Here is an 11440-nt window from a genome sequence, read left to right on the forward strand (position 1 = left end):
GAAGTAAAAACAAGAAATAAAATGTTGACATTACCAAATAGTGAGGGTTGCAAAAGGATGTTCCTATTGTAAGCATTATAGGATAAATACTCATGTACATTTAGTTGGATCACAAAAATGAAATCTAACAATTGTACATTAAATGAATAAAAATGTTAATTAATGTTCACATTACTGATTGAAAGGGTTTCTCAACAGGAGGTACATGTTCACTCATTTCTTCAAGACACTTTGCCACTTACATTTACTATGTTCTTCCTGATTATGACTGATTGTATATGAAGATACTATTACCTACAACTGAAAAGTCACATTTCAAATATAAATTGTTATACTTGTGGATATGTGCTTAAATAGGTCCAATATTATTTAAAGTCAATTATTTACATTGCTTGACTAAATTACTTACTGTACTCCTAACAGCCCACCCGGTGCAAATCAAACCTGACATCAAATCATCTCAGTGTTACAACAGTCTACCAGAAGTGAAAATAAAGGAATTAAATATCCAGAAATTTTACTCATTGCTCAGTGCAATATCAGATGACCTGTAAAATGAAGTTGACAAAATATTGAATTTAAACTGTGGCAAAGAAAAGCAATAGTGCAATCACTAAACAAGTGCAATACTAAAACATATATTTGGCAGTTAAATCATCAGCTTCATCCATGGAGGGAGAACTCTGGGAGTGGTTCTCAGCTCTAGTTCCACATCACCTTCTGGCAGAAGTCTACCATCTGGAGTTGTATCAAAATGAAAATAAAACCAGATCAGAAATAAGGCAGCAAAGCATTGGTGTGGGTCGGGTTGTTTTTCAGACAACACACCACGGCAGACATGTCCTATAGTTTAATTTACTTATAGCTTAGGTTGTTGTATTAGATAAGACCATGGCCCAGTTTCCCAAAAACATCTTAAGGCTAAGTTCGTTAGAACCTTTGTATGAGCATAGTTAAATCGCCAAGCTGTTTCCCAAAACCATTGTTAACGTTGCAATTAATCAAATTTAAGGAAGTCGTAGCCTGCCTCAGACCACTCGTAGAACAGCTACAGACATGCTCAAATGTGTTGGCATCCCTCCACAAAAGTTTATTTTTTATTACAACAATTTTCTCTGTAATAACTTGAAACTGACCAAAGTAATTGGCATCCACCATTGTTTGTTCCATATTTAATATAAATCAGACTTTGCTTATGATTTTTTTATTCCACTTATTGTAAATAAAACAAATGGCATAGAGAAAAATTATGGGACCCATAACTTCATTTTGTTGCACAACCTTGAGGCAATCACTGCAATGAGACGACTGCACCTGTTAACAGGTAGTTTGGCCCATTCTTCCTGAACAAACTGCTCCAGATGTCTCAGGTTTGATAGGTGCCTTCTCCAGACTGCAAGTTTCAGCTCTTTCCATAGATGTTCGATAGGATTCAGATCAGGACTCATAAAAGGCCACTTCAGAATAGTCCAATCTTTTGTTGTTACCCATTCTTGGGTGCTTTTAGCTGTGTGTTTAGGGTCATTTCCTGTTGGAGCACCCATGACCTGCGACTGAGACAGAGCTTTCTGACACTGGGCAGTACGTTTAGCTCCAGAATGCCTTGATAGTCTTGATTTCATTGTGCCCTGCACAGATTCAAGGCACCCTGTGCCAGGCGCAGCAAAGCAGCCCCAAAACATAACCAAGCCTTTTTTATTTCACCAGGTAGGCCAGTTGAGAACAAGTTATCATTTACAACTGTGACCTGGCCAAGATAAAGCAACAACACAAGAGTTACACATGGGATAAACAAGCATACAGCCAATAACACAATAGAAAAATCTATATACAGTGTGTGCAAATGTAGTAAGATTAGGGAGGTATAAAGCAATAAATAGCCCATAGTGGCAAAATAATTACAAATTAGCATTAACACTGGAGTGATAGATGTGCAGATGATGATGTGCAAATAGAGATACTGGGGTGCAAAATAGCAAAAATAAATTATTTGGGGAATGAGGTAGTTGGGTGAACCTCCATGTTTCATTGTCATTATGGTGTTCTTTTCTTTGAAAGCTTCATTTTATCATCTGTGAACAAAGACCTGATGTGACTTGCCAAAAGCCTTCAGTTTTGACTCATCTGTGCAAAGGGCATTCTCCTAGGATTGTGGCTTGCCAATATGCATTTTTACAAATTCCAGTCTGGCTTTATGTTTTTCTTTCAAAAGTGGAGTCCTCCTGGGGTTTTCTTCCATGGAGCCCACTTTAGCTCAAAAAGCAACGGATGGTGTGATCAGAAACTGACGTACCTTCACCTTGGGAGTTCAGCTTGTATCTCTTTGGCAGTTATCCTTGGTTCTTTTTCTACCATTCGCACTCTCCTTCTGTTCAATCTGGAGTCCATTTTCCTCTTGCGGACACGCCCAGGGAGGTTGGCTACAGTTCCATGGACCTTAAACACCTTAATAATATTTGCAACTGTTGTCACAGGAACATCAAGCTGCTTGGACATGCATGGTCTTGTAGCCTTTACCTTTACCTTGCTTGTCTATTATTTCCTTTCTGATCTCCTCCTTTGCTTTCTCTGGTCCATGTTCAGTGTGGTGCACACAATGATACCAAACAGCACAGTGACTACTTTTATCCATTTAAATAGGCCGAATGACTGATTACAAGATTGGAGACGTGTAATACTAATTAAAGAAACTAATTTGTTTGAAATATCCCTAAATCCAATTATTTATATTTTCTATGGTGTACCAACAAATGTGTCCAGGCTATTTTTGAATATCTTTGTAGAATAAGCAACAATTCATCTCTTTTCACAGCTTCTTTGCTTTATTCTATGACATACCAAAGGCATGCAAGTATTCCATGATAAAATAGCTTTAATTTAATCACTTTTCAGGAGGAATTAAGCATTATTTCAATGAGCTGTAAGGGTACCAGCTGTTGTTAGTTTGTCGTTAGATGCTTTTATACACAGAAGATCTTCGCTAAACATGGAATCACATGGTTTATCCGTCTCTGACCGCCAATAAAAAAAACTAAGTTGAATAAAGTTGACTACAAATACAAAGTTGCCAATGTCTTTGCAGTTGATGCAAACAAGCAACGTACAGTATAACATATTGAAATAGCCTACATTTCATGTTCAATCAGTTGAGTTATTTTGCTACTTGTAGGCTACTGTCTAAGTCATCTCAATATTTCATGATGTGTAGCCTAGCAAGCGCGCAATAATGTGCCAAATCGGTTATTTAGTGCATTTTGATTGGGTAAGCATTATAATTAGCCACCTCAATATTCACATCCGTAGGTGGTAATATCTCTCTAGGAGCTGATCCGTCAGTATTGTGAAATAATTTGAATGTTAAAGATTTGAAAAGAGAAACCTGATCCGAGAGAAGCACTCCCAGTATTGACACATGCTCCAACGACACACTTAGCGTCCGCTCTCTCTGCATGGTTTTGGGAAACGCATGTTACATCTACGATCGTTGTAGGAAAAATGCATTGTTAAAAACACTCGTTCTATCGCAATCAGGAAACCGGGCCCATGGCAGATCTAGTTTACTTACACCACACCCCTGAGCAGTTTTCAAGTCCCTGCAGATGTAACTGGGTCCCCAGGTACACTGGTTCTTCCCCAGAAGGTGCTGCTCTTTCACAGCAACACACATATCAGCTCTCTGGAGGACAAAGAGATATTCACTGAGTGTATAAAACATTATTAATATTGAGTTGCACGCCCTTTTGCCCTCAGAACAGTCTCAATATGCTGAGGGCATGCTCTACAAGGTGTCAAAAGCGCTCCACAGGGATGCTGGCCCAGTTTGACTCCAACTCCACAGTCATGTCAAGTTGTTTGGATGGTGTACCATTCTTTTCTTATTTGTTTTACATTTTACCCCCAATTTATTGGTATCCAATTGTTAGTAGTTACTATCTTGTCTCAAAGGCATGTGTCCTCCGAAACACAACCCAACCGCACTGCTTCTTAACAGCGCGCATCCAACCCGGAAGCCAGCCGCACCAATGTGTCGGAGGAAACACCGTGCACCTGGCGACCTGGTTAGCGTGCACTGCGCCCGGCCCGCCACAGGAGTCACTAGTGTGCGATGAGACAAGGATATCCCCACCGGCCAAACCCTCCCTAACTCGGACGACACTAGGCCAATTGTGCGTCGCCCCATGGATCTCCCGGTTGCGGCCGGCTGTGACAGAGCCTGGGCGTGAACCCAGAGTCTCTGGTCTCTGCCCTAGACCACTGCGCCACCGGGGAGGCCTGGGTGGTGGAACATTCTTGACACATGGGAAACTGTTGAGTGTGAAAAGCACATAACCCTGTTCAAAGGCACTTAAATATTTTTCACCTTTTGAATGGCACACAATCCATGTATCAAGGCTTAAAAATCCCTCTTTAACCTGTCTCCTCCCCTTCATCTAGACTGATTGAAGTAGACTTAAAAAGTGATATCAATAAAGGATCATCCCATTCACCTGGTTCAGTCTGTCATGGAATGAGCAGGTGTTCCTAATGTTTTGTACACTCAGGACAAAGTTTTGTATAGTCAGGTGATATACGTTTTTACATTTATTTTATTTAACTATGAAAGTCAGTTAAGATCAAATTCCTATTTACAATGACGGCCTACACCGGCCAAACCCGTACGACGCTGGGCCAATTGTGCGCCGCCATATGGGACTCCCAATCACGGCCGGTTGTGATACAGCCTGGAATCGAACCAGGGTGTCTGTAGTGAAGCATCAAGCACTGAGATGCAGTGCCTTAGACCGCTGCACCACTCTGGAGCCCATACTAACTAAGACAAGACTCAGTCATCTTACACACAATCAAACCACTTGTCAATGGGACAGTGGTCATGGTTAGTAATTAGAAGAAGTGGTCTGGGGATTATAGACACTGTAGAGTCAGAGGAGGACCCTCTCCTACGGCTGGATGGGAATGGTTTAATTACCTCACATGTATCCGGAGCATCCAATTGGCTTCCCAGAACCTTCTGTAGTCTGGGACCGTAGAGTTTGGTGAACATTTCACACTGGATAGAACACAAAGACAGGCACAATGAAACTGACGTCAATGCTTTAAACACAACTGAAAGCTTTTTGTTATTGTTGTATCTTACGGCGACTACAGCACAGAGCACTATATTTAGGCCTATTCTCCTTCTACGCCAGATGAAACTGGGGCTTCTAAATAAACATGTAGGGGCTAAGGGGTGGATGTAGGGCATAGGGGCTGGGCAGACCTTGGGGACGGCATTGGGGTGCTTCAGGCAGACAGACTGGAGGAAAGAGGAGGTCTGAGGTTCAGTGGCGTTGAGACCCAGGTGGAGCCGGCTCAGAACCGCCAGCGTACGGCAGGAATCACAGTCAGAGGGGAGGGGCATCTCTGGAGAGGGGGGGTCAGGGTTACAGAGGGCTACAATGTGGAAGAGCAGTGCCAAGGGAGACAGAGATAATCTACAGATCAAGGAGAGCATGAACGATGAGGGTAGAAGGAGGAGAGAGTAGAAAGGAAATGTGTAGCCCACATAGTCATATCAGTATGAGACCACACACATTTGACCTTGTGATTGAAACGAGAGCTCTGGTCTGACCAAATCACCCCACTCACCCATGCTGGGGGTCTCCTGGAACAGACACAGGTGCAGCAGGGCACAGATGGAGTGAGGGGCGGCTGACGACAGCAGGAAGTCAACAATCTCCTTTCCATACTTGTTGATGAAGTCGTCACACTGGTCTTTGTAGCTTGCAGGCAGGAGGCCACACACCTCACCCATTAGCTTCACTATGGCATCCTGTAAGGGTCAAGGGTGTCCAACAAAATGTGTCTGCGTGTTAGTGAGTGTGGACACTTGTGAGAAATATATAGACTTATTGAGAGAGTTACCTCAGTCTTCTCTGTAGGCAACATGCTCTCCAGTTTCTTCATAAGATAAACACAGAAGGTACACTGTGGGCTGATCTGCACCTGGAGAGGAGATCAGCTGGTGAGAGAGCATTCAGTGCAGACAGAAAAATGACAAACCATGCAGAACTAGAAAAACACATTGACAAACAAACAAAGAAGGGTAGGGAAGAGACTTCCGTTCCTAGACTGTACAAAAGTTCAGCGCTCACACTCACCTCTGGGCTGGTGCCTGAGTCAAGTACAGCATTCGAAAGATCGATGTCATTGAAAGTGGGAGGAAGCGGTTCGGGCGCTTTTCTCTCTGAGCGGACAGCACACAGGCCCAGGACCATACACGTCTCACCTGGCTTCTACAGATATGAAGGAGAAAGACAATTGATAAGTCCTTATGTTATAGAATAACAACATTATTGCCCATGATACAATGTAGGAACATTTTTGGATGGTTACGTTGTAAACCAGACTTTCCTTTCTCTGCATGTTTGCAGTTCTCAGGCACTCACCAGTATGCCAGTGAGGTACTGGAGGGCTTGGGGCAGGTACATATGCACCTGGGACATACAGTGGCTTTGAGCCTCAACTATGGGGAGGCGCAGACACAGGGCATCCAGGGTGTTGTGGATCAGCTCCTAAACAATTAATAGGTACATATACAGTTACAGTACACTATTGGTGGCTCACTTTGTTATGGGGTGAGATGCACAATGACATGTCAATTTGACATCCTTCTAGTAGACTTTGTTTCAAGCGCAGAGTTCAACTGTTGACTGTACTGTACGGGAGTTGTTGCAAGATATGGTATTCTATATTTGCATAATAAACGGGAACTGAAAGATGGGGGGGGAGATGGGAACAGTAAACGGGAACTGAAAGATGGGGGGGAGGGGGGGGGAACAGAAGGCTTTTTTCAGATTTACTTGAAGTACCACTTTCTGGTCAGGGTGTTATCTGCAACTCTGGCTACAACTATAAAATGAGAGAAGACATACTTCAGCAGAATGGGTACTCACCTGGGTGTCAGTGTTGGAGATCATGTCTGTGAATAGCTCAATGATCTGGCTGCAGTCTGAGCAGATGTCAGTTGTCTGGTAGATGGGGAAGGTGAGAGGTCAGCGAGTAACTATCAATTAACATTTTCAGTCATAACCCCCTACATCTCTAACCTAACAACCACATGCTCTACAGTTCAGGTATGGAATCTCTGATGAAAAAATGCGCACCACAACAACTGTCTTTCTGAAGTTGAAAAATAACTTGTTTCTAGTGTGTGAAAGTACAGACTTGGTGAAACAGGCTTGGTGTTACTAGAAATATGTGGCCAAGATATGGAGTTTTCTATAGATGTGATGAATGCTTTATGAACCAAGTACTGGGCTATATTCCCTAGAATAGAGAATACAAGTTGTATACAAGTTGTACAATTGTTAACTGTTAACAGGGGACTACTTGAGTTAACCGGTGTAGTTTCCATCAAACCTGGTCCTGGAAGAGACATGTTAGATCTGTTGGTTTCACACATACAGCCATTTATATCTTACTGAGGACAGCTGTGTGATGCCCAACTTGGGCCTGGTAGGCTCACCGATGACCATGGTCTCACCTGTGAAGATCCCACAGAATAAACCACAGTTTAGTTTGTTAGTATAAATAAAAGTTGTTAACTAGGTCAGATGCAGACTTTAGTACGAGACATAATTTCTATTCAGATATTGGAACAAGGTACTAGCCTGGGTGCCAGTCTTGTTTGTGCTCTCTTGCCAACAGCTATGTTTCCATGAACTTGTCCAGAGATTTTTTATTTCTTCGCCAATTAGAAAGTTTGCATAGAAAATAAATGCGACAATTGCCTGCTTGGGTGCGTTCCATTTACATATCGTATTTTTATTTTATTTTTTTAAACAGATGGACGTAATGACATCACACATATAAAAATAAAAAAATCTGCAGAAACCTAGTGTCGAATAAAAATGTTGTGGTTGAAATGTTTCCATTACATATTTAAGCAAATTGCGCATTAATAAATTGTCAACAGCCTGTATGCCCTCCCACCTATCTCCATGTCTCGGGTAGCTTGCAAAAGCAAGCATGGATAGAATGCAATTGACTAAGATTTGCCATATTGTAATAATTGTGCCAACGTATCGCCACGGTCCGTGCAATGGTGAAACTTGCACTCCTGTAGATCTAAAATAATTGAATGGTGAAACTTGCACTCCTGTAGATCTAAAATAATTGAATGGTGAAACTTGCACTCCTGTAGATCTAAAATAATTGAATGGTGAAACATGCACTCCTGTAGATCTAAAATAATTGAATGGTGAAACATGCACTCCTGTAGATCTAAAATAATTGAATGGTGAAACTTGCACTCCTGTAGATCTAAAATAATTGAATGGTGAAACTTGCCAATCAGAAAAGCAAAGCGATTCAGGTATTCTTAAAAGTCAGGACAATTATTGTCATGCAAATAAACATTACATTTATATGAAAAAAGATGACTTTGCAAGCAGTAGACATTAGGAATTAAGTGTGGAGTGGAGCTTTATATACTGAACAAAAATATAAACACAACATACAACCATTTCAAAGAGTAAGTAAATCAGTCAATTGAAATAAATTCATTAGGCCCTAATCTATCGATTTCACATGACTGGGCGGGGGTGCAGCTATGGGTGGACCTTGGAGGGCATAGTCCCACCCACTTGGCAGCCAGGCCCAGCCAATCAGAATGAGTTTTTCCCAACAAAAGGGCTTTATTACAGACATAAATACCCCCCCCCCAGCATTCCAATTGCACCCCTCTATCAAAACTTGAAACATCTGTGGCATTGTGTTGTGTGACAAAACTGCACATTGTCCTTTTATTGTTCCCAGCACAAGGTGTACCTGTGTTTTGTGTGTATTTTTTTAAATCAATGATCAGCCTGTTTAATCAGCTTCTTGATATGCCTCACCTGTCAGGTGGATGGATTATCTTGGCAAAGGATAAATGCTCACTAACAGGGATGTAAACAATTATGTGCACAACATTTTAGAGGAATAAGCTTTTTGTGATTTTTTATTTCAGCTCAAGAAATGTATTCCATTCTGTTAAGAACCAGACCGCATCATGTCCCAAATTTAAAACGGCCTAACGTATTTCTGCAATAGTTGCAGAGAATATGGTATTCTATATTTGCACAGTAAACGGGAACTGAAAGATGGGGGAGGAAAGGTGTGACACCAGAATACCCTTTTCATATTTATCTATATCTCGGTCTACAAAAATGGGAGTTGCATAAACAGACTGGTATACTAATCTGGCAAGAACCAGACCGTGTCATGTCCCAAATATTGAACAGGCCTAATGTAATCTACGTTTCGCAAAGAAAAACCCACTGGGCATAGGCGTCAATCGAACGTCTATCCACGTTGGTTCAACGTAATTTTGTTGAGTTGATTGCACCAGTATGTGCCTAGTGGGAATGAAGCTAAATATCTTCCATGATCTGGCATTACTAATTAATGAAAAAAGCACGACTGCTTCATAGCGCAGTTTTAACTGATGAATTTGTGCAGAATCCCAGGTCTAATTTTGTAATTGTTCATATATAGTGACAGCGACTCGTTAGACAAGGGTTTGCCAAAAAGACTGTAAACATAGAATAATATATAAGCTAGTCAAGTAGCTACTTACCAATACAAAAAGATGCCATGAAGATCAAGACAATCAATTGTAAAAACGCCATCGTAAGGGAGGACAGAGAATGATTTTACAGTCGGTCCTATATAAAAGTGACCGTAGTATGATCTTTCCGATGGCTATGAGTACGGAAGCACAGATTAGAGACGGAATAATGCGTTTAGGCCATAGAGTTAGATAGAGGACTCTTAGTGCCCCAAAGCCTATGTTAGCATAGGCAGCGCCATTGAGGACTTTCATAATTTTGAAATTGTCAACTGGGTGGGACTTCCTATTACAGCGTTTCCCAAACTTGGTGCACGTTTTGCTTTTTGCTCTGACACTACACAGCCGATTCAAATGATCAAAGATGTATGATTAGCTGACTATTTGAATCAGCTGTGTAGTGCAAAACCGAGTTTGGGAAAACCTTCCCTATGGGTTAAGGAAGGATCACATAATTCCATCCATAGCCAATTAATTATACTTGTGAGTTAACATTCCATAACTTCAGGTGGCAGTAAATCGCCAATCTTGGCATTATACCTGTTCCAACAACTAATTCCAGGTGGCAGTATTCACCGGTTTAGTTTGTTTACCAACTCATAGAAGTAGTAGAAGAATAAATGTGACTACTTCAAAATGGAAATGGCCTCAATTGCACTGCCCGTGTACTTACGGACGCCATAATATGAACGATACAAAGAAGAGTCCTCTATCATTCTTTATGGTTTAGGCAGAGTCGAAAAACAAGAGTCACATGTTATGGCTTGCTGTGTCAAATGTTCCTTACCAGGAGTGCATCCACTACCTTATTCGGTTGAAAAACGTTTCAAAACTATTTACTCCAAACGGAGAACGTTTTGCAACGCAAACGAGAGTTTCTATTGGCCTATATTTTGGGTTCTCATGGGGTACAACCAATAATTTATATATACACTAAAAGACTAATAGGGGGCGCTGTGTTGAAGCCACCTTTCCTCCATCTTGGCACTCCCCTCACCGTTGTAAAAAATATTTTGGAAGCTATAGTTTCAAGTTTTTATGTCACATGCACAAGCACAGTGACATTTCTTTCTGCAAACTCAAAACCCAACAATGCAATAATCAATAACAATGTAATACTAGAAAAACACCCAAAAAAGAAGAAGAAATATGAGGAACACAATAAGGAAGCAAATAAGCATACTGTACAGGGTCAGTTACAATACCATATTTACAATGTACAGGAATACTGGAGGTAGATATGTATAGGGATAAGTTGACTAGGCAACAGGATATATGCTAAACAGAGTAGCAGTAGCTTGTATGTGAGTGGGTGTGCATGTGTGTAGAGTCAGTATAAATGTATGTGGATATTATGTGTAAGTGAGCATATTATGGAGTGAGTGTGTGTGTGAGTGTGTAGGGCCCTGTGAGTATGCAGAGACAGTGAACAACTTAAAATAAAAGGTAATTAAAGATACAAGGTTAACTCAGATATACAGTTTTGTTAGCTATACTGTGGGGCAAAAAAGTATTTAGTCAGCCACCAATTGTGCAAGTTCTCCCACTTAAAAAGATGAGAGAGGCCTGTAATTTTCATCATAGGTTCACTTCAACTATGACAGACAAAATGAGAAAAAAAATCCCAGAAAATCACATTGTAGGATTTTTAATGACTTTATTTGCAAATTATGGTGGAAAATAAGTATTTGGTCAATAACAAAAGTTTCTCAATACTTTGTTATATACCCTTTGTTGGCAATGACAGAGGTAAAACGTTTTCTGTAAGTCTTCACAAGGTTTTCACACACTGTTGCTGGTATTTTGGCCCATTCCTCCATGCAGATCTCCTCTAGAGCAGTGATGTTTTGG

The 11440-nt window shown here is 41.0% G+C and overlaps 1 protein-coding gene across 1 annotated transcript; it reads right to left on the reverse strand.

Annotated features, from left to right (window-relative positions):
* Nucleotides 1–138: 138 nt before the first annotated feature.
* On the reverse strand, nucleotides 139–9841 carry LOC139410943 (surfactant protein Bb). The gene is made up of 11 exons (XM_071156628.1): nucleotides 9599–9841; nucleotides 7461–7522; nucleotides 6933–7007; nucleotides 6426–6551; nucleotides 6138–6272; nucleotides 5902–5982; nucleotides 5626–5809; nucleotides 5258–5400; nucleotides 4967–5047; nucleotides 3566–3676; nucleotides 139–738 (listed from the first exon to the last, which is right to left on the reverse strand). Exons 1-11 carry the CDS (start codon nucleotides 9648–9650, stop codon nucleotides 703–705), a joined length of 1086 nt encoding a protein of 361 aa, XP_071012729.1. The 5' UTR covers nucleotides 9651–9841; the 3' UTR covers nucleotides 139–702.
* Between the last annotated feature and the right edge of the window lie 1599 nt (nucleotides 9842–11440).

Source organism: Oncorhynchus clarkii, chromosome 6 (assembly GCF_045791955.1).
Source record: "Oncorhynchus clarkii lewisi isolate Uvic-CL-2024 chromosome 6, UVic_Ocla_1.0, whole genome shotgun sequence".
NCBI lineage: Eukaryota > Metazoa > Chordata > Actinopteri > Salmoniformes > Salmonidae > Oncorhynchus > Oncorhynchus clarkii.